This window comes from Sceloporus occidentalis, unplaced genomic scaffold, assembly GCF_023333645.1.
Source record: "Sceloporus occidentalis isolate IW3139 unplaced genomic scaffold, rSceOcc1.0.p SCAF_365, whole genome shotgun sequence".
NCBI lineage: Eukaryota > Metazoa > Chordata > Lepidosauria > Squamata > Phrynosomatidae > Sceloporus > Sceloporus occidentalis.
Window position 1 is genome coordinate 335,103 of NW_028317345.1, and position 24,113 is coordinate 359,215.

Here is a 24,113-nt window from a genome sequence, read left to right on the forward strand (position 1 = left end):
AATTATCAGATTGTCACCAGAGCCTTTAAACGTACGGACGGTAAGAAGCGCTGCGGGAATTGTTGGTGCTGTATAAATGACAGTTGATTAGAAGGGGGCTGAGGAGGGGCGGCGACTGCTCCCTAAATTTTTGGTTCGCTTTGTTAAATTTGATTACATTTCTGAAGTGCGTGCGTAGGTCAGCCCTGCACAATGAAAATGCATTCAATCAAGACTGGCAAAAAAAAAAAGGTAAGTTTAATGATATCATCAATAATAACAAGAATAGGCTACAGACAATATAAATACAAAGTGTTGAAAAACTTAGTGGGATGGAGAAAGCGTTTTTCCCCAAAAACGTCATGGAATCGGCTCGCATCGTGTAAATGCCGAATGGACAATACCTTTATCGCAGGACAGTTTCTCCATACACTCTCCCAGCCATGGGCCACAGAAAGGGCCGATCTACGGTCGTTACAGGCAGAACTTATTTTCCTTGGGAACTTAATGCAGTGAACGCCTTTCTGAGGTTGGCGAGAAGGGCTGAGAAGTTCTTGGTTTCTCGCACTTTTTGCTGAAATTCGGCAATGCAGTCCAGCGGGGGGTCGCACCCTGTAACTGGAAGCAAAACTCAGAGTCAGACACAAGAACCCATCGGTTGCTCTGTATGGAGGGCAGGAATTCACAGAAATACCTTCATACTCTCCATCCTCATTAAAGAAAATGATGCAGGAATATGGCTCATCCAGGTCTTTGGGGTTAATGCATCTGAAGACAAACTGCAATTTATCGCCTAAAACCAGAAATGTGCAAAATAAGATCAATAAAGTGTAATCTGCGTAAACATTTTATAAAAGACAAAGAGGTGACTTCTGCCTCACAAACCAGACAAAGTTTAAGAGCAGCGGAAGAGTTGGTCATTCAGAAAAGGAAGTCAAACACCACACTGAGCTGATGCTATTCCACATAGACTTTCATTAGTCAGAGAGTCCAACTGGGTGATTAAGACTGAGTCACCCACGCCAGCCCACAGGCAGTATGATAAGGAGTCGGGGTGTTTAGTATATCGGGGTTCAGATAACAGAGCGAGAATCATACAAACGTCCAATGACATTATCCAAAACCTAGAAATTAAAGAATCGCACAATAAATTTTAACCTGATACCCGTCAGAAAAAAAATGTAATAATCACGAGGAAAAAGGAAATTAGGAGCACAGAGACGATTAAGATCCTGGGGTTAATACAAGAAGTTACCCCCTCCACCACGGACATTTACCTCTCAGTTTCCGGATCTCGAGCCCAAGACGTTCCTTGAACAAAGTTGCCGATTTTTGTAGTTCCTTTAGCCTGTCCTTATTGGCTTTTTTGTTAGCCAAGGCCACTGAAAAACAAAGCGCGGGGCCCCCCCCTTTAATGACCCTGGTAACATTACAATTACAAACGCACCAGTCCCGTAGACTTACGCTCTCTTTTCCGATGTAATTCTTCCTTTAACTTCTCGATGTGCTCAGTCAAATCTCGGTGCGTACTTTCGTTTTCTTTTATTTTTTCAATCTCTTGTAAAATTTGCTCCTGCTTTTCCTCGACACGTTTGTTCTGCAGACTGATTTCTACGCAGAACAAAGAGAAACCGAATGTTAATTAACTGACAGCAGGATCTCAGGCACGTCCCCCCATAATCCCTTTCAGTTGGGTTTAACGGTCCCCGACCCAGAGAGGGTATAACATGTTATTCTAAAGAGAATAATCGTATAGCAAATAAATAAAAAAATAAACGTAAGAGGGTTCCGAACAACCAATGGGAGATCAGCATGGCAGAGATGCCTTCCTCCCATTGGCTGAGCCATATTTAAGGCATCCCTACCATTTCTAAATTCCAGGACCTTGTCAGTCATCAGCTCTCCTTCTCTATATTTTTTGGACCAGACATCTGGGGACAAAAAAAACCAAAACATTACATTTAAAAAAATTCTGTAGCTATGTGTCAGAATTCCAAAAGGTCAGCCCCCCCCAAGGGGGTCATCAGCTGCTGACCAAAAACAATGACAACAAACCTCTATTTAAAGCCGTTTCTGATGTTCTGTAACATCTTATTTTCAACATTTTAAAGCAAAAGAAATTGTAAGTGTTCTTCGCCCGGCGTTCTACAATGTCACATAAATCATATAGAATGACCCAAAAAACGCTTACCTGTTAATTTTTTCAATGATTCTTTGTACGGATCCTTTATTTCCTGGATGGTGACGTCGTCGTTACTGTTGATAAATTTCGTCCGGAATTCTTGCATGTACAGGTTTAAACTCTGCTCGTCGTGGATCTTCGTCCCGGCCATTGTTTCGCTGCAAAGAACGGGACCTTTACAGTTTATTGATCTGTCACTTTCCCAAAACCCTGCATTTTAATACAAATGTATTCTCCGCTCCTCCAAGCCTCTTGGCCAGCCTCATCGCGCCCACTGATCACCCACCAGCGGAATAACTGTCACTAACATAGTAAATAACCCCAAAACACCAGGCAGATGTCATGTGACGTCGCTCCACCAATCAATGGCATGGGTGAATTTTCAGTCCACCTGTGTCACGGCTAAACTGGCTTTTCAGAGTGAATGCAAATCAATGACCTTAATATAAATAAATTATAAAATGGGACATGTACCCCCAATAAATAATAACATGGATAAGGCTCCTTTAGCGCATGCGCCCTGTCCTCACTGCTTGGTGCATGAGCGTATTGATTCCCCACCCCTTGGTGCACCCCCCTACTGCATACCCCCTCCCGGGGGCACCCCTTTACGGCTCCCATCCCCCGCTTACCGTCACGGCCCGGCCAGCTTCTAACCGCCTCGAGCTCCGCTCTTCCTCTGTGTTTGAACGTTGCCGCTCGCGCTCAGTGACGTATATTCCCAGGCCACAGAATCGAAAGCCCATCAAACGCTCTACAGTCAGACAGAAGCAGCCGAGCGCCGAATCCACGCTGCGGAAGTAAATGACGGAGAGTGCACACGATAGCAGGAAATGCCTTATTTATCGGTTTATACGGCGCCACCATAGACCACAGCGCTGTACAAATCAAAACTGGGTGTATATTCTGGAAAGTAAAAAAAAATAAAACATTGGTAATTAAAGATTTGTGAGGACGCAGCCAATGAGCTTACAATCTATCCTTATGGCACTTTTAATACAAAGCCCCTGGAAAGAATGGTGGGCTCCCGGATGCCCCGCTTATCTTAAAACCCGAAAATCCCCAATCCACCCCTTGTGTATTATTTCCCCCGCCGCATCTCATTCCTGGGAGCTCGCACTCATTGCTGTTCACTGAAGGGGAGCGGCTGCTAGGAGTATAAGACATTCAATGTGGGATTCACTTGCACAGGTTGAGAAGTGGTCTTATCGCCACAGCAACCAATGGAATAGTCAAATCCTGATTGTTTCACTAGTTTCTATGGTGAAAACCTTAGTAAAAATGATATCCACATTAACTTACATAATTCAGTAAAAGTAAACTTGTTGTTACAGGGTCTTGTCGGGTAAATATAGATTTTAAAATCAATAAAACCAAACAACCTGGAGTGGCCCCAAGTGAAAACGCATCTAAACGGTCGACAAACACTTCAACAGTACAATCCGTCATCTGATGTCCCTCTTGCCGTGCGTTACACAGAGAGATAAGAACACACAATACCGCTCTCTGTATATTCTAAAGGCTGAATACAGGGAGAAAGCCAAATCCTCAGTTATTTTAGGGAGGAATTAGTTGCTGACCATAATACACGTGAAACGGCACACCAAAATAATGCGAAACAAACATCTCATATTGAAATCTGTAAAATCTCATTTAAGGGTAAAATATTAACTTGATTCATGTGTATTTTGGCGAGTAACAACTACAATGTGAGCATTTGGCTGAATAGCCCGCCCCCCAGAATGCAAGCGCACACGTTACCCAATCAGAAGGGAGCGTTTGACCACAGAGAAACAGGTTCTGTGTTTTCTGGCATAGCGTATTTCCGCGCTACTATGCATTATAGCAGGCTAATGTCCCAGGATAAAAAACCCATAACTTACCAGAACACCTTGGTGAGATTCTATATACACTGCAGAGATCCCCTCCCCAAGTCACGTATGACATCATTATGACCCACAAATGGAAACCTTGCCAAATGTCACTTTATGCCAGGAAGGGGAGTTGCTTCTGTCAAAAGCAACCGTGATGTGGAGAATTTGTATCTCCTGATGTGTGCGACGACTCCAGGGCAATGCAAGAAAAAGTCCTTTACAAAGAATACAATTTCCTTGGACCAAAAATACCAGTACAATCACAAAAGTTTATAATAAACACAGACAAAACATTTTATTTTACAATCATCTTTATTTACAAGCTCTCAGAGCAAAATGACAATTTAGACTCCCTGGATCAGTCATTACAGTGAGACGATATCCAGCAGGTGGCAGCTGAACGGCTCCTTATATTTTATCTTTGCAAACAAATATGCCCATCGCATCAATAGAAAATCCACCGTTACCCTGGAAACCCTTCTACGTCATAATATGAACTATGTTTGCAACCAAGTCAGACGTGCTTCAAATATCTGCAGGTTAACCCAGCAGCTGAGCCACAGGCCGTTCCCAACCGCACCTGAGGGAATGATTGCAGCTTACACTGGGTTCATGGAGTCCAGCAAAGGACGTCTGAACGTTGTCAGCTGAGAAAGGAAAATATAAATATTATAAAGTGAAAAGGGCTGTGGGACAAAATACGACTATATAAAATTAAATCATGACAGGTTTACTGTTCTATGATGTAAGAGCAGTGATATCACAGTTGGGCTCACCTGAGCAACTAACACAATATTCACCAATCTCTTTACTCTGCCTCCTGTTCTTACGCACCTGCGTACTAAACGGTGCAGGCACGCCTTTGTGGGAGGGGAAGACACCTTATCATTAGAATATTTAAGAAAACTAGCAAAATACAAAGATTGTCGCCAGATTGTTTTAGTCACTTGATAGAAAATGGTTACCTGTGGTGAGATGACGTCTGCCAGCTTCACAGACAATGTTTTCCCGCTCAGTAAGGCGTCATTTTCTTAGCGAGGATACACCTGCATAATACAGAAAAATAAGCATCAGTGTAGAAAGCTTTGAGTATCCATACTCACGGATCAGAGCTGCAGATCACACGCTAGCCGCTGTCAGAACACAGACATGTTAGAGCATCCATGATGGAGGACGCACGCTCTAGGAGCCTCCGTTCTTTTCTCTCTTCCTCCGTTTCTTACGTGCAAGCGCACAGGAGACGCCAGCACGCCTTTGTGGGAGGACAGGTTTTACGTTAGGACCCCATTCTCACAGCGTTACTCACCCAATCACGGTCAGCGATCTCGAAACCTATCACGGTTTTCAGATTGCAAGTTTTTGTTGGGAGCGGTGAAAATTCCTGCAATAATAATAATATGAATTTATATAGGTTAATGTATAGAGTTACAGGTGAAAGTATACAAATCAAAGCATAATCGTTAAGAATAACTGTAGGGGACCTGAGCTGCTTCAGCACTTTATTCTCTGCCGATAACCGAATTATTGATTAGCTTTAATTCAAGGCAAGGTAACCGATTAACCCTAAAGATCCCACCACAGCAAATCCCTGCAGTCTGTAAGGGAAATGAGTAGCTTTATCTGCACTTAACATGTAGTGACCTTCTAATAACTATTCAGAAATATAATATCTGTATAAAAAGTGTAAGTCTCAGGGAGAAGATCACGAGGCCGTTTACCGAAATCCACATTATGTTCCTTAAATATATTCATTTGCCTCACGAACCTCCAGCAGCCATTGTCTGAGAACACATGAGTGGTCCGCGAAATTTCCTCTTCCACCTGAAGGCGCACATGGCCGGATGGCACTGGATCCACTCGCCGACTGTACCCCTAACTCGATTCAAGAACCTAGAAAGGGTTATTACGCACACTTTCCGGCCTGTTAAGACATCATTTCCGCCAATCGAAGGCACTCTTGTCAGTGCTGCAGCTCGTTTGTTTGCTCTGTGCTGTGACAGGTGGAACTAGTCACGTGACGCGCTGCTTCGTTTTCATCCGCAAATAGGCCGCCCAAAAACATTGCGGTTCGGCCCCGGTACCGGGTCCCAGCCGGAGGGGTACCCAGAACGGTTTTATCAATATTATGAAATGTGTATTCGAGTTTAATTGAATAAAACTTGCTGTGCTCCCCTTTTCTGTGTTATTTTAGTAGCAGCATATTTCATTACATCATCACTGGGTCCTGCGCTGGCGGTGTGACGGCACCATAACAATGTACTGCAGTTTACACCCTTAGCCCATTACCTTTAATCATATAGCGCCAGCAGACTCCATAACGCTGTTAGTGGACAGTGAAAATGAGAATTTAAATATAGTTAACAGACGGAAGGAGAGGAGGGCCCTGATCTCAAGAGCTTACAATCTATTGGGTGGAAGGGGAACAGTAGGAGAGGACTGCTTGAGCGAGTATGGGTTGATTGTATCATGTGAACCAGTTTAATGATTAAAAACTAATCAAAAAGTATTATTTGACAAAAAAGTGCAATTTATTTACCCCTTACTGCTAATCGTGAAGGCAGCCTGATTCATGGAGTCATAATCCGAGTTTGAGTCACGGTAGATACCGCCAAGCAGATTAAATTAAGTACTTGCCTTGAGTGCCTTTCTTTGTAGGCAAGTCGTAGAGATACGAGGAACCGTATAGGAATACCCAGAATGTAATGGCGGCTCTGGGGAGGAATTAGGAGATTGATAGATACATTGTTAGAAAGGACAGCACACCGTGATAAGATAATGAATTCATCTCAGGCTTAATATCGTTCCACCTGCTAAAATATAAAAGCATCTTTCAATAAAAAACATTTAAAAAGTCTTAACGACAATGCTATAAAAAAAGAAAAAAAGGCTACAGTAGAATCGACAGCCTCCTGATTTTAAAATCGACATTCAACAGCCGTGCTATTTGCCAATAATAATAAATATTTATACATTTTAAAACCATTAAAACAAATATTTAAATATAATATTTTAATAAAATATTTATATAATAAAATAATATCCATACCAACCAGAATATTTATAGTTCAATGAGAGAGACACACGTAGAACTTTCTATTCAAGCCATTTATTCTGAAATGCCAACTATATGCAGGATAAAGTCCATGTTACATGCTTGTCAGTAACAGTAGAAAAATAGAACCAGTGAAAACCTTTTTGTACAACTGCAATGGTACTCAAAAGAGAGAGGGGTTATACAATGTATCACACGAGACAAATTCAAGTCTGGAAGTACCTAAATAAAAATACTATTCTTTAAAAACTCTGTACAATTGGATCATAAACAAACCTTACAAAGTACTGGTTTATGCAGGTTGTAAAAAACACTTGCATAGAACGTTAAATCAGTTCTTAGAGCTTTTTTTTTTTTTTTTTTTTCTTTTTTCGTAAATTCGGAGCCTTAAGCGTTGAAGGCACTTGGACTTTATAACAGGAAATGTAAAACTGTCATTTACCAAAGACTTTCAAACTGAAACAGAAGCCCCTCCAACAGGTACATAAAACACGGCCCTCCGCCTAAGTCACAGATTTCACGGTCATTCCATATAAACTTCAGATGACGGCGATAACTCTCAGGGAGATCCGTGGAAACTAACGAGTTAAAGGATCAGCTGCCCCTTTGTATGTGAACATGCATCACACGCTAATACGCCGCATGCGGGGGGCAGAAGACACGAGTTACATGAAGAAAAAACATGTTTTGGAGGAATCTGGAGCAGGTTACAGAGTGCTGTATAAAGAATGTAATAAAGATACTAAAAAGGAACAGGATCGAGCAGTTTAAGGAATATCTACAGCATGTGATCGCCTAGAGGGGCAGTAAAGGCAGACGAGGACCACCGCCAGCGGAGCCTTTACACCATCTGGGGCAGGTCGCCCCCCCGAAACCCGTCTGCATGTGTGAGGATAACCTGAATCTCTCGTCTCGATCAGGATAGTCTCGTGCCTACCCCGAGCAGAATGTTTTGCCCCAGCGCAGGCATTAGAGGAGCCCAAGCAAGTTTGGAAGTCTTAAAGCACCAAGAAAGATGGGCAGACCGACCGGCCCCTGAGCCGATACAATTTTGAATGCAGCTATGTATGAAAAGCGATAACGGTGGACCGTACGAAGAAGGGTCTTATCACCATAGCAACCAATGGAATGGTCCCTTCTGCAGGATGATTCCATGGTTGCTATGGCAACAGGGCCCCCTTTTCAAAGTTTGCACCATGAATCGCATTATAAGTCGCTACTTTAACATCTACTGAATTTCACACTTTCTGCTCATGTACGGTTCGCATTAACGCCTCAAAAAACACTGAATTGTTTCCAACCAAAGGAACGCTGACCTTACTCTAAATAACCCCCTGAATCCCCTGTTTAGTACGGAATGCGTATTAGGTATGCATCATGCAGGGCTGCAATCACGTGAATGGAGCCCTGCAATATTTGACGGTGACTGTCGCACGCCGGTCCCCCTGTCGCACGTCGCATAGCCGGATATCTTCTGGTGTTGGAAGACCGACGCACGTCCTAGAAGGAGCCGCGTATCTTTTTGGTCGTTGTAACGTGAAGGAGTAAACGTTTCCGATATCCCCTTTCCCCCACGCGCTGGTTCTTCGCGAAGGAAAGGCGTTTACGGATCTCACGCTTGATGTTTTTGCATAAAACTTACAAACTGTTGTAAACTCGTGAGAACGGAATCAGAAGATCCCTCGTTATACGACGGCCGGGCCCTGGAGACGGCGTGGAACGGGGCTGGTAGGGGTTTAAAGAGTGTTTTGGTATAACGTGCTCCAGAACGCCCGGTCTGGTAATGGAACGCCAGGATATTCTGACAGTGGAAGTTAACGATGCTCTCTAACCAACCCGAAGCCAACCGGTTAACAGCAAAACCTGCAAGTATTAACCCAAAAATGAACCTTCTGAACCAGACCTGCCCATCTGAAGCTCGCGCCTCGCCTGGCAGGAAACGTGGTCGCCGACGTCGAGAGCCTGCAACTGAAGCAGCTTTTTGTCCGAGGTGTATCATGGTTGTTTGCATAAATCGGCAGTAAGCCTGCCTAGATGTACACCGAGACACGTCTACAAATACTAAACAAGATGGCACAACGGAAGGGGTTAAACAAATGAGAAATGGGGAAGAATGGGCAAACATGCAGGTAAGTACCACAGACGATATAACGGTGTCGTTGTTACCCGTGCTCTAGAAACATGGATGCACCATGACTCCGGGTATTTAAAGGCTTTACCAACACCAAGCGACCGTACGACCGACAGCCGAGCCGCTTCCAAGCAGGTTTCAGTGTATTATAAAAAAAAAAAAAAAATGAAAAAATATCCTTTAACCCTTACACAGCCTCGGAAGAGCCAAGACCCACCTTTACGAAATCATTCAGAGAATTACAGGGGGGGACGGCGACGTCAGATGCATTTATCTGCAGCCGGTCGTTGCCACGTTATAAAGCTGGAATATATAACCCATTAGTATCGCACAAACTTATATCAGTCCACAAAAGTTCCTGCCGTGCCTTCAAAAACCACAGAAAGCTACATGTCGGAACGGATGACCTTCAACTATCCTGCAATTTATTTCAGCCCCAGAATACAAAGCGTTAACCAATACCTTTAAAATAAGCTTTTTAAGTGTTTTCCATAACTTTGTCTACTGCATGACAAGCCTACACACATACAACGCGGACACGAGGATAACTAGTCATTACTACGCGCCATGCACGCTCTCGCCCGGACGAGCGCAACCTCACGCGTTTCGCTACATCAATCCTATGTACAGAGGGAACCATCGGGACTCGGCTCGGGACGTTTCTAACACACAATATATACAACACAAAACATTTTCAGATTGTCGAAAAGGACCTGATTGTCAAAGGAAGCCGATTCTTTGCCGTTTTTTCTTTATAGATTCTGTTTTCCGAATTAGTATTTTGGGAGATTTCACAAAAACTACAAAACCAAATGTTCACGTACAGCAACACGTCACCGCCAACAAACACTTACTTACACCGGCTAATTCACACGTCAAACGGCACCCGAGTCACCCGGGAAAGGAAATATAATACACGTCAGTCGCGATGCGCGTCGCAGTAAACCGGGCACCAAATACCTGCAGCGTGCATACGCAGCGGGGGCTCCTAGCGGCTGCCGCGACCCAAATCACGCCTGTCGGGACAGACGCCGGACACGGACTGAAGCCCTTTAAAGGTTTCTAGTTCGAGGTTTGGAAATGAAGACAAACCTCACGCTCCGGCATACAAAGGGTAAAGGCAATGCAGCGATGCTAGCACCTCTCAGAGACAGGGTACGCTGCGGAGGACGGGGACGCGCTCTGCTCCATGCGTCCGCGCGGGGAATCTCTCGGCATATTTACACACGTGGCGATAACGTGTCTTTTCTCAATAAGGAGGGAGAGGACGGCAAAAACTGAGCGATTGGGGGGGGTCTTAAATGGCATTTGCTGTTTTAAGGGGGAAAAAATGCAGAAAAAAAAATATATAAATTATGATTTCCTACGCGTTCAGGAGAGACCACAACGCAGGCAAACAATGCCCGGCTATGAGGCAGCTTTACGCAGAAATGGGTCAAAACCCACAATATCACTAACTGGAAATAAAGTTCACAACTACGGCAGCCACATACAATCCTCTTCAACATAAAGGAACTATTACTGGTATTTATTCACAATAAGCCCCCCCCCCCCCCCCCACGGATGCGCTTGCAGACCAGCGACGTAGAACAGAACGGGGGGGGGGCTGGGACGTCCGGCACAGGATTGGGAGCTTTACGACACGCTGACGCCGCGACGCACAAAGCATCTCAGAAGCACTGCAATTGGTATCTAAACTTTAAAGGCAACTCCGAGGTATATTTTGGTCAGAAACAGACGCTGCCCAAACTGTTTAACCCAGGAGTCCGAACCTCTCAGGTAACAGTGAAGTCACTACTAAAGAAAGTACATTTTCCACCTCGGCAGAGCGGCAGTTCCTTTTCCTTTCATACTCCAGCAGTCAGGAACAGGCGTCAGACTCTCTTATTGCTCTGCTACAAAAACAGCAATATAAGTGTCTTTTTAGTTACCCGAAAACTGCACAAACTCCAAGAGCCCCCATTGCTCCAAACTTTAGGTCTCTATGAATGCCTCCCTTCTACCCCCCAACCCCCTGAAGAAGAAAAAAAACCAAACAGACTGAGAATAGCCTTGGTTTTCGGAATTTCGCTACGTTTTCTGCCCTGCTCAGTCCAAGCCACAGATTCACGTCTTACAAATACATGCTTCTGGGCGGGTTTTCCAAAATAACGTAAAGTGCCCTTTAATCTCATCAGGTGCCGTCGGCTGTAATGGGGATTTCTTTTGTGGTTGGCTGCCAACTGCTTACTTTACTTTGTCTTCTCGCCCAGCAATTTCGGGGTTAATTCTTGTTCCTGTGTTAAATGTGGGAAGAATACGACAGCAAGTTTTTCGCATGTAACAATCTCACGGATACCGATACCCGGATGAAATTATTCCGCAAGTTTAAAGAGGAACTGTCACATCTTAGAGGAAATAAAGTTCAAAAGTCAGCTGTTTTCATTGAACCAAAAAAAGGTTCAATTCAATTTGCTGATTTAAGTTTAAAAGGCTAACACAACGTGCCATTGGAACACAGGAGTGATGGGAGTGATAAAGGGCCGTTGGAACACAGAAGTGATGGGAGTGATAAAGGGCCGTTGGAACACAGGAGTGATGGGAGTGAGAAAGGGCCGTTGGAACACAGGAGTGATGGGAGTGAGAAAGGGCCGTTGGAACACAGGAGTGATGGGAGTGAGAAAGGGCCGTTGGAACACAGGAGTGATGGGAGTGAGAAAGGGCCGCTGGAACACAGGAGTGATGGGAGTGAGAAAGGGGAACAGAAATGTGAACATGTAATCTACCTTCTGGACTCTTCCAGACTGCATATGAATCTCAAGTGCTAGAAAATGTTTATATCCTTCTGGTTACCCCCCAAAGCCATTTTTAAGACTAAATAAGAGTATTACACTGATGCACAAGTAACACGGGGTTTCCATATGCAGTGCTGGTACTTTCTTGAATCTATAAATAAGTGAAACATATATATTATATATATTAGAAAAAAATGAGACGTTGATAACCTGGAACGTGGCAGCTCCTCTTTAAAGCTTAACCATGCTAAGCAACTAATGAAATTCTTCAAAAAACAAGCAATTCATAGATTTGCCCACCTAAATGTACGAAGCTTTCTTAGTCTCGTTAGTATGGATGGAGTCCTTGATTACACAAAACGCATTCAACGAGTTCTAGAATCTCACCGCAGCGTTTAGGGCTGTAATACAAGAAGTGGACGGCGACGATAAAGTTATCAGATCGCGTGCAAACCGCGAGTTAACCCTTCGAACAATCACGGTGCTGAAAAGACTAACAGAGTAATATGCCAAGGTGCTCTTTGGATTTGTCTAAAAAAATGACATTAAACATCTTCCAAGAAGCTTCCACTCATCACATTTAACCCGCTGAATATCGTAATATGACGCAAACAGAAGTACACGGAGTAAGAACAAAAGCAAGAAATGATGCAAGGATGCAAAGCAAAATCTGAAATTAGGAGAGAAAAGTGCAAGCTCATTTTTTTCTTAGAAGAAAAACACACAAAAAAAATATATACAGAAAGGATTAAAAAAGGAAATTCATCAAAAGCAGCACAAAAAAAGGAAGCGTGCGGCTTCTAATTCAGCATGGAACAAAAAAAGGGAACAAATTCAGGAAAGACGTTCTGAAGAGCGGGTGATCCCCCGGCAATGGCGTTGCTCAGGCTGATTTGTAAGAAACGTATCTATCGGGTTAGAGGCACAGAGAGAATGTCGAGAGGTTATATTTAAAGAGCGGATTTTTTGTACAGAAAGTCCGATTTGTTTGGAGACCTCCTCTCCCTGCCCGCCGTCTCCTCCCGTTCCAGTTCCATGCTTCTTTGTGCGTTGCGATCCAGCAAATCACCGTCAACAATTCTCCGGAAAGATCGCTCGTCCTGCAAGTCGGAGCCGTAGGCAGAATACGAAGGTCTAGCAGACGTCAGGCCGTAAGTCAGGTCCGTTTCCATTTTTGTTCTACCCCGGCCGTGATGAGTGCCGTGGCCGCCGTTCTCCTGCGCAGCCAGGGCCAGGTCCAAGCGTTGAGGAGGCTGCTCTAAGACATCGAGGTGTAACGGTTCAGGCTTTTGTCTGTGTGGATGACCCTCTTGGGGAAACAGATATTCTCTCCTCCCATCCTCCAGTTTCTTAGGCGAGATCTGGTTTGATAGGTAAACAGACTTTAACGTGTTGGGAGGTGGCTTGCTGTGGCTGTATAAATCGGGGCCAAAATACAGACCCTGTGAGGCCAAGGGAGAATGTCTACTTTGGACTGGGGTTGACGGCCTACACGCAGAGTTCGAAAAGTCATAGAAGTTGGGGTACTCCGGCTGGCTCTCTCTCGTTTCCATCTTTTGCTCAACGATCTGTTTCTTCCGGGAGCTCGGCATGTGCCTGCTCGGCATGCAGGAGAGGTGCTGGGGAGGACCAGGCATCATGTCAGACACTTGGTGGCCAATCTGCGTATCGATTGTTAATTCGGGAAGCCTCCTCTCCTTTAAGGACATTGTAGATACCCCCATGGCAATATCCGGCATGAACTCATTCAGAACGGGCTCGCCGCACTAACAACAAAGGAAAGATGATAGAGGTTACTTTCTGACTCTGGGAGAGTGAAGTCCTCCGCACAAAGGGGCTTTAATACTAAAAATTTACATCTTTCAAGAAAAAATATTTAGAGAAGTGATTCGATACCTCGAGGCTCTCCAGTTATAAAGTAATAATTTGTAGAATTAACCACACATCATAATACACTTCTAGGGGTTTTTTTTTTTTTCTTTTTTAGGTAGCTGTACCGATTTTACCAATTTGTGGAAAATTCTAATATTTTAAGGTGACATTACAAAACACCATCTGTTTAAATGCTAGCTTTCTTAACCTCTTTAATGTACAACAGATCAGATTGCCAAATAAGATTTTTGAACCAACCAGAAGGATCTAACATGCAAACCCAACTAACCCTTTCCTCTCAACAGAACCTCAGCCCCAAATCCGGCGGCAGATACTGAAAGCAGAGCGTTGGGTCCTCTGTATATACATATATATATGTATATACACACATATATATATATATATATATATATATATCTGCAGCTATATTAATGGTCACGCGATATCTTACCGCTTGCTGTTCGGCAGCCATGGCCGCTGCTGCCGCTGCTACAGTTTGCCTCCCGAGTCCGGTATTGTTAGTGCAATCAGGCGGTGCTGCTTTTACACCAGGTAAGTAGGCAAGCGGTGTAGCTTTGGGGACCGTCCTGGAGTGGAAGAGGGAATGATTGCAAGGGTATGAAAAGGAGCGGGATGGATGCTGGCTGGGCACCCTGTGTTTCCAGCTAACTTTAAACTGATTATGTATCGGGGTCACCGGGGGGTGGTAGGGGGGAGGCGGAGGGGGTAACGGTGGATGGAAGGCCACGTAAGAGTCTATGTCCGTAAACATGGTTTCAGGAGCAGGCGTGCTGTTTACGCGACATCGCCCAGGCTGTCGCACTGCTAGAACCGGACTTTCATCCCCAAACCGCTCATCGGGGAAGAACTTGTGGGGATTCTAAAAGGTAATAATAAGAAACAGTGGTTTGAGTCGTGCTAACATTAAAATAAAACAAAAAAATACACGCTGGCAAACATATTAAAATAAAAAAGAAATAAAGGGGAAAAACTGCCTGATTCAATGTATGAGACACTTTGTATTGAAGTGTCACCGTTACACCATTACAGACTAGATGCTACCAAACGAGTAAAAGAAATATTTTATAGTCTGTATGCTGCGGGCACCGAGACAAAAACCTTAACATTTCGAAAGTATTTTGTGCCAGAGAAAAACTTAGAGAAATAAATATAATTTCATTGATCCGTTTCCCAGCAGAATATATTGTGCCTGAATACACGTCCCTGGCTCCACAGCCTTGTTACAGAGACGGGCCGGCATTAACGTAAGCGGCCATGTCTGCTAGGAAAGGGTAATGCAAGACCCAAGTGCGCCGTATTTGTGTTGCATTTGATATTTTATAGGGTGAAGCGGCTCTACCTGTAACAGTTCTGCCGCAGAGTCCGAAAGACTGAATTCTCTCAGGACCCGGATCTGGATCTCGTAGCTGACGGTTGCGCCCTCCCCGCAGTTTAAGGCGTACGCGCGCTGCACCTGCTCGGTGTGACGCAGCTCCTGGAGACGCCGGATCATGTCCTTCACGACACCAAGCGGAGGAACTGGGGACAAAAACAGAACCACAGAGATTTTACGACGTCCAATATCACGGGCAGACAGACAATTGGATCAACACGAAGTCCATGGAACCGCAGACCTGCATGCACTACTCCCCAATGTTGTAACAAAGATTAAACCCCTTTTAACCCTTTCATCATTTGAGGATTATGTTGCCATTTCAGCACTTACACCGAGGCAAACACCAACGAGCAGAGTTTCAGTCTTAGGTTTGTCATTTACAGGCACATTACGTGCTGCTTCCAACTTATGGCACGGATTGGATTCGAAAATCTGTCTGCAAACTGCAATTAACCCGGGAACAGAAATACCGAGCGCAGAAAACGGGGTTTCAGGGCGATCTGTTTAAGCAATAATCAAGTGTCTAAAGTCGGTTACCTGGCACCTCATTTGCTACAACAGTAGGAGGGCTGGCCTGGCTGCTGCTCATTTGCTGGTGGTTAATCATGTGACAGCACTGGGGTACCGCATTGTTAACCATATAGAGCGTGTCCGGGACGTTGGACATCCGGACCATCCTCAATCGAACCAGGTCAGTCTGCTCCACCATCATCTCATCGAGCATCGACTGGAAGGACAGCGAAGGGCAATTAACTCACAATCACCCTTCATGAAACAAGAAAGCTCGGCGTGCAATGCGCTGGTAACACAGCTTAAAGGCTCACACTCTAATGGAGAAAATCTCAAGCGTTAAACATAGAAGCTCATTCAATACATGATTTCCAGACGGGTGGACTGGGCAAACCCCTGAATCCTTGTGTCGTTGGCCTCATTTTGAGTGCCAATTTACACAGCGTCCATGGGATGTGTCCCTACCCGTACACGACATGTTTCTAGTTCAGTTTACCTTGGCCTCTTCTACATAAGGCGAAAACAGTCGCGGTCGAACATATATGCCAGCGCTCTTCTGCCGCAGCCACGCGTTTGATCTGCCCCCCTCCGAGGTCGGTAACATATCTGCAGGGGGGGTGCTTATCAAGCCTCTCTTCATCTAGACAGGCAAAAAATAAATATAAATTCACAAGTGCCGCCAGAGGGAGCAAAACGTGTCCGGGAACAGAAACTACAATGTGTTTTACTTAAATAGATTATAATAATTTGATGAAGTAAATTATAGCCCCAGATGCTCTTCCTTTACACATTAAACATCAACGGTTATTGTGAACTAACACACTGACATCAAAGAAAAGGACCATTCATCTAACTATATGAGGGAGAGCAGCGCAGGGCACCGTCCCCATCTGACCACAATATTTAACAATTTTGTTTAGTTTGCAGCATTGATCTCCACGCTATCTATAAGCCGATACTACCGTGTCATTCACAATGCCCACGCCATACCATTCATTCTGACATAAATAATGTGGGGTTAAAGACCAAGACAAATCATTAGGAGATTGGTCAATTTATTAACTCCTCTAAATGTTTAATCACTTAAAAGCAAAAAAAAAAAAGCTTTTAAGGAGTGTTTGCAGTTTTTTATGGCAGCTTTGTGTATGTAATTTGCCCTGGAGGCAAAATTATACATGATTAAAGGATAATTAATGAGTGCTAAACCTAGAGAAGCTGGAGCAGGACCTCTAAGATTTAGAACAGTAATTAAATAGCATCAGAGACAAAGCATGAGATTACAATCAGATGAGGAGCCTATCCAGTCACCCTGCAAAGTACCCCTTTCTATATAAAATAGATTATTCCGGGTGTTTTAAAAACGGTCAGAACACGGCCATACGCCCCGCGTCACTTACAGGGTCGCTCAGTACATCGCTGTTCATGGGTAGAATGTGTTCAATGCGGACGAACGGCAGCAGGGGAGATAATATCTCTCTGAGCTCCTCGATGTCCAGATCTCTCCTTTTAACTCCTCGCTTGTTGACGCTGTGAGCCGTTCCACTCAGCAGATTGGGCTCTGGGGTAAAGGGGAACGCGTTAGAACTTCACTCTCATTCAGAGTAATGGGAGAAACGGAAAATAAAATCTCACCTCTGTCCGCTATTCTTTTCATTAGCTGATACTCTCCCCACTTAATAAGGTACTTGAGTACATCTTGTTCACTCGCCTTGGGAGAAAGAAAAAGAAAAGTTAAAAAAAAAAAAAAGAGCTGCAGACAAACTGCGCAATCAGATAAGAGACCGGAGGACGCAGAGGGACACAGGACAGCATGCCACCCTATCATCTAGACAGCTTCTATAACCAAGGAATACATAAATAAACCCCCAGAGACGAAACTCCACAAAAGAAAGAAAATAAAAATGAAAATACTCCTCTTAATAGCCCAAAAAACACCTCCAAACCGGTAAATCCTGACAATGGAAATGTAACACGTATGTGCGCTCATCGGCTTGGCTCATGCAAACGCAACACGCGGTCAGCAAACTCATTGTTGCATCTGATCCGCTGGTGTCGGCAACATTTATCTATGGCGGGTCTGGAAAACCGACCCCTGTTTGGTAAGCGAATGGAACCGGGTTGGAAGCACCATATTAGACCAACCTGCCTGCTATACACAGAGAACATACGCGGCAAATACACAAAATAGCCCCAATTCAGTGGGGTAAGAAGTCTGCAGCCACGATAAAGTCACGAAAGCCAAATACCTGCAGATAGTCCGACTGGATTACTGTTACCAAGTGGTCCTTGCCAAGTTCATAGAAGACGTCGGAAACCATGACCTGGCTGAACTCCTCACAGAGGAAATGCAAAGCTTGGCGGTGGACCCAGTTCGAGCCGTAGGGCTGAGAGCTCCATTTCAAGATGGCGATTAGCGTGTCCAGAGAGATGCTCTCTGCGATAATATCTTCGCAGCCTGAGAGGGAAAGAACCAAACAAAGCCCAGGCGTTACAATAGCGGTTTCCACAAACAGAGCAAAGCACGGCAACAGTTTGGGTCCGATGTTTGTCTCGGCTCAGAAGCTCGCAGGGTTCGGTGATGAGGTAAGAATTTGATGGCGCTACGGAATTTGATGGTGCTATATAAAACAAATAATAATAATAATAATGAGGTCAGAGTCCTTATCGTCAGACGTCAGTTCATTGATCAATTAAGGAAAACGGTGTTTATGACCCCAAATCAGGTATAATAAGAGATCTCCAATTTGTCATGTACGTGGTCCTTTAAACCAAAGGGGGCCCTAAATATCTGTTTAATCTGTTTATGTGGTAGGGCCACTCATTCATAGCACAAAACTGCTGGATACTTCTACACCTCTATCATTGCCTCATACAGAAACATAGAAAGTGACGGCAGATAAGAACCAGTAGGCCCATCCAGTCTGGTAGGCATCGTGCAGACCTTCCCCGACTGTCAGAGAGAATTCACCGCACCGGTCCGGGGAACTCTGATCTCTGACAGCCGGGGAAGGTCTGCACGATACACGCAGACAACCCCCGCTGCTAGCCGTACCTCCTTCCAGCTGCAGCGGAAGTTGTGTACGCGAATCGCGTAGAGCTCGACATGCTGCCCCGGCTACACAGCGGGGGACTCAGAAGCACCGGTAAGTGGGGCGGGGGGGTGGGGGACAGGAGGATCCAGCTCTGCGGGGGATCTGGATCTTAGTCGTCTCATAGTCAGACCTATTTGAGGTCTGATTATAAGACGACCCCGATTATAAGACGAGGGGTATTTTTCAGAGCATTTGCTCTGAAAAAAACCTAGTCTTATAATCGAGCAAATACGGTATCTTCCTTTACCTTGTTGATTCCATTTAAGTATTTAAATGTTTCTATCGTATCCCCCGTCCCGTCTTTTTTTCCAGGCTATATAGGTTAAGATCCTTTAACCTGTCCTGGTAAGGTTTATCTTGTAATCCATAAACCATTTTAGTAGCCCTTCTCTGCACTTTCTCCAACATTTCTATATCCTTCTGGAGATCCGGTCTCCAGTACTGTACACAATACTCCAAGTGAGGTCTCAGCGGTCCTCTGTACAACGGCATGAGCTCTTCCCTCTATCTACTGCTAATACCTCTCGCTATACAACCAGCATTCTGCTCGCATTACCTGCTGCTCTACTGCATTGTCTGCCTACAGTATATAGAGAGGCCAGAATACTTCTTAGAAATCAACATATACTATACTTAAGTGGGGTGAAAAAGGACCAATTGAACATTTTTCGGAAATGTCTCGAAAAAAGGAAGAAGCCATGAAAAGCGAGCGCATATTTTTAGACACACACTGGGCCGTTTCACGCAGACAAGGTTTGTTTATGAGCCCCGCTGTCTACTTCCTCCTCTTGTTTATTGAAAGGATGCTTGTGGATGTTTTTGAAGTCTGACGAACGGTTAGCGGCTGGAACCAATCTGTTCCATATGTGCGTTTGTCATTCAACATACGTCTGCGCTTAACGGGTTCCATAAAAACTAGGATTGTGCTTTTGAAACAGAGCATTACAATAATGTCTGGAACATGGAAAATAGACATCGTACGGCCCTCACAGGAAGCCCAGGCACACTAATGAGGTCATACTCCAAGCCCAGGCACACTAATGAGGTCATACTCAAAGCTCCGAACGTTACATTAACATAGATCTCTGCGGGGAGAGCCTCTGGGATCAGCGTAATTTGCCTTTGAGCTGATGGGAGATGCTTTCAATAGATCCCAGAGTCTCCCAACATGAACCCGGCATGGAACAAGGTGCTAAACCTATTCCGCTTGAATCCACCCAAAAGATAACGTCTTCAAAACATACAAAATCTAGCAAAAGCTATCTGGATCAAACAGGGCAGTAAGATCCCAACTGACACGTACTCCTACCTTGCGCAAGGATATTAAACTCCAAGAACAGCGCTATGTGATAGAGCTCCATCGCTTCCTCAGCCCGCGTCATGCTCGGCTTCCCCGCCACCAAGGCCTGGACTTCACTGAGGCTCCCAACAGATGGACTACAGTGCAAAACATAGCAGAGATCCACCACGTCCGTATACATGCAATGCAAAATGACTTTTGCGTATTTTTTTGGTATTATGGATTCATCCAGTATGATTCTAGTGGGAGTCCGTAAAGTCCGGTCGGTTATCTCTTCTCCTGTTCGGATCCGTCTTTGCAGCAAATTCCGGAAAAACGGCGAGCGAGCTGAAAGGACCGCCTTGTGAGCTCTGAGCTCCTCATCCAAGCAGCTCTGAGCCCCAAATGTTTCCACCAGCTCAGAGTCCGAAGAAAAGCTGAGGATGGCATCGTAATAGCACATGTAATCAAAGAGCCCGCGCATGTCGACGTCCAAAGAGTTCGGGGTGCCGAACTCTTCACTCAGTTGCACAAGGATATCAACGTTCTGGAATCGGGAGTCCTCGATGCCAAACTCCCCCGTATAAAGGTAGTGTAAGAGCGCGGAGAACATAGACATGTCTATTCCAGCAGTGTTGATGTCCATGATTATTTCCGCTCCGTACTCCGGGGAAGATGAAAGTAACTTTTTAAAGAATGGACACCTTGCGGCCAGTATGGGACGATGTACCGGAAAGCAGGTTTCCTGGAATATTAAGTCCACATCCGTACAATATTTGTACTCGTATAGATCAGCCATGTCTTTCTGCAAAGTCCTGGCTTCCGGTCTCGCCAAGTTCGCCTGCAGCGAGAGCTCCTTTAAGGCCGCCGTGCCTTCGTATTCCTCCACCAGCGCATTCACGTCCCTGACGTCCCACCCGGACAGGAGCTCTCGCATCTGCTTGGCATGGTCCGCAGAGCGACTCGACTTCCGCCTCTTAATGAATTTCTTCTTGAGGGTGGCGAGGCTGGAGGTTTTCTTTTTCTTGTCTTGTGGTTTCTCGTGGCCATGATCGAGGCTGTATAACTTTGATTCGTATCCGTAACCTTGATGAGAATAGGACGACGTTCCTGGAAGAAAACGACACAGAATTTTTAGCATCGTTTAGCGATCGCCCGCCTTTTCACCAACACGCCTAGCTCTCACATTTGTGCGCCAAGTGGAACTTCAGCTTCAGCGACACCATTGCATATTTTATATACCTCCACAAATGCGTTTCTTAAATCCTTAGATATTTAATATGATTTCAAATGCAAAAAAAAAAAACCCCAGAAACTTCTCCGAGGAATCTCTAGGAAAGCAATGTTGATGCAATGGCGACGCGTGTATTTTTAAACGTGTGGACGGCGTGCCCAAGCAACCATGATCGTGAGCAATAAATAGATCTGCCGTTCAGAGCAAACCACTCATTACTCTCCGTAACAGATGCCGGGAGTGCCTCGAAACGCTGGCGCCGAGCGCTCAAGGGGTTACGATGAACGATAATTACAGGGCAGACTCGCAGGAATGCGGTTTCACAACGTAGTCATCGGCGACGGATACCGAATGACTGGTCCAATGCCTGAAGAGCAGGATCCCCCTCGCCCGTTTCTTTAAGTCTAATTAATATAATTAAGTTATACGCTACTTAGCGTTGTACAGCGCCAGGGAACACGATGGCGCTACAGAATAAAGAAAAACAACAACGTTACCTATAAAGGTCTGTTGCGCCTGCGAGTTTCCCCCTACCCTCGGGGAACACGAGTGAGGGTAGTTGGAGGCATTCGCACCCATGTCGTTAGTCACGCAGGCATTTTGCCGGATGGCTCGTTAAAGTGTACTCCCACATTGCCTCGTCGGCCTTCAATCGGGGCTGGCGTGCGGACGTCCGAAACATTTCTGAAAAAGAACATATGCTTAGAAAGAAAAAAAAAAAAAGGAGGTGAACCGACTGACGGCGATGGTGCCTCCAGTTTATTGGGACAAAACAAGAAAAACAGGTATTTCACGCTCCAAAAGAATTTTGGGGAGGAATTGCAAGGAAGAAAAGAGGAAAAAAAAAAAAAGAAAAAGGCTGTTTGGAAAGCAAACATATAATTTATACATTTATCATAAATTAATTTACTTCCTGAAACTACAACGAGGCAGAAAGTACTAAATCCTTCCTCGGAAAACAGAATCTCTCACGGAATTATTACATTTCACCAATAATAATTCAAACGTTTTAGCTGCAAAATAGTTTACAAAGAATTAGAGGTTTTAACCCCCACAACGTTTCCCGTATAAACAGAAAATCCCCGTTAACACTCAGTAGACAACGCTTTGGCAACCAGCGAGCTGATTCTCTGTCCCGACAGGACTCCTCGCCTGGAAATCGCATCATCACCATACGAACACACCTACAAAACATGCCGGCAGATCGGCCCCATCCGGCCCCCGTCTAGTCGCCCGTTTCTCCTGCTGTAAAGACTCAAACCTTAATCAGTCGTTGGTCTTGCCTTCAGGAGCCGTATGTCTATCCCATGCATGTTTTATACCCTCACTGTATTACCCTCTACCACCTCTGCTGGGAGGCTGTTCCACTTATCTACCAACCTCTCTATAAAGACAAAAACAGCCAATTATAATACTTATACAATTATACTTTACAATAGTAAGATTCTGGACGCATGCAGCCCTTAATTTGAGCGTCTGTGCGTACGGCATACATTATTTCCTAAAGATCTGCTTCCTTTATGTAATTAATATTTTCTGTCCTTACCATTCATACGGATCTTATAATTAGGAGGACTTCGTGCTTTTCTGGTATTTTTTTATGCCCTATACATTAAAAAAGCCACTCAGGCCATCTAGCCTGTACATGCTATAAAGATCGGTACTCGACACAGACTAATAAGGGGGGCTTTTTATCTGAAGCAGAGAAAAACACAAAAAATCTACCCCGATCTTAGACTTTTATACCCGTAACAAGCGTTTAACCTCTTGGGAGCCAGATGTTTAGCAAAGACGAAATGGAAATAAACGTGAACTGCGTGACTGTGATATACGGCAGGCGTCTCCAACACACGGCGTTAAGAGCCTCCGAGACAGAAGAAGGGGGTTACAGCCCCGCAATCCAACGTGAATAGTTAAAATGAACAAAGACTTTCACCCCCGGCGCGTTCCGCTCTATCAGTACTTTTATTTAACAGAATCCATTCGCGGGCGAAGCGAGGGTTCGGCGTCTGGGAGGGCAGGCTTGTTGTGGGTACACGGAGGGATGACGAAGCCCGCGCACCATGAGGGTGCACTTGGTATCCCCTTCTGCCGAAACCATTAGAAGAACTGTGTGTGTCTGGCATAGACTGGGTGGCACTGGGAAGCACCAGGCCCCACCATCGGTCTTCCGAGACCCCAACACACCTCAGCCAGTCACAAGGGATGATATGTGGCTCGCACAGCCATCTCACACGGAGAGAGACGCTAACACCGGCGGGGGAGAGGTGGAAGCGCTACGGCATGTGTTGGTGCCGAGTATCTACCGACTACGACCCAAACCAGCGAGAGCCGCGTCGATAATTAACTCTATACGCAAACAAGCCGCGGCAATAACCAAATCCACAGCAACCGACATCGAGAGCTAACGAGCACATTTACATACAATACAATCAACCAACAGTCTGAATCGTAAAACATCATTTCTACGGCTTGGAGAATGCAAATTTGGGGCTTTTTAGTATTTTGTTCTATTCATTTTCTTCTAATAATAAAAGACAGTATACCGTGACTGGTCACCTAAACAGCACGACCCGCAGAACAAGTATAAAACCGCCGCTGCGCTGCCTGAATTATAGAGCAAGCGACGACGGCAGTTAATTTGTTGATTCTGAGCGATGACATCACCAGGTCGCCCTTTATTCTAACTTTCCTCCATTTCTTTTATATGATCATTTGGGGCACAGAGCAGACGCATT

The 24,113-nt window shown here is 44.9% G+C and overlaps 2 protein-coding genes across 3 annotated transcripts; both read right to left on the reverse strand.

Annotated features, from left to right (window-relative positions):
* Positions 1 to 466: 466 nt before the first annotated feature.
* LOC149273600 (kinetochore protein Spc25-like) lies at positions 467 to 2,312 on the reverse strand. The gene is made up of 6 exons (XM_089506109.1): positions 2,171 to 2,312; positions 1,845 to 1,910; positions 1,444 to 1,590; positions 1,257 to 1,361; positions 674 to 772; positions 467 to 597 (listed from the first exon to the last, which is right to left on the reverse strand). The coding sequence occupies exons 1-6, from the start codon at positions 2,310 to 2,312 to the stop codon at positions 467 to 469; spliced, it is 690 nt and encodes a 229-aa protein (XP_089362235.1).
* A 10,630-nt stretch (positions 2,313 to 12,942) lies between these two features.
* On the reverse strand, positions 12,943 to 21,954 carry LOC149273601 (BTB/POZ domain-containing protein 7-like). 2 transcript variants are annotated; one of them, XM_089506126.1, is made up of 10 exons: positions 21,873 to 21,954; positions 20,172 to 21,251; positions 18,017 to 18,225; positions 17,403 to 17,478; positions 17,168 to 17,328; positions 16,267 to 16,410; positions 15,798 to 15,987; positions 15,225 to 15,403; positions 14,316 to 14,744; positions 12,943 to 13,758 (listed from the first exon to the last, which is right to left on the reverse strand). In XM_089506126.1, exons 1-10 carry the CDS (start codon positions 21,952 to 21,954, stop codon positions 12,943 to 12,945), a joined length of 3,366 nt encoding a protein of 1,121 aa, XP_089362252.1. The 2 variants fall into 2 exon arrangements, with proteins under 2 accessions (XP_089362252.1, XP_089362251.1); XM_089506125.1 differs by having other exon boundaries at positions 12,943 to 13,749; positions 14,304 to 14,744.
* Positions 21,955 to 24,113: the final 2,159 nt, after the last annotated feature.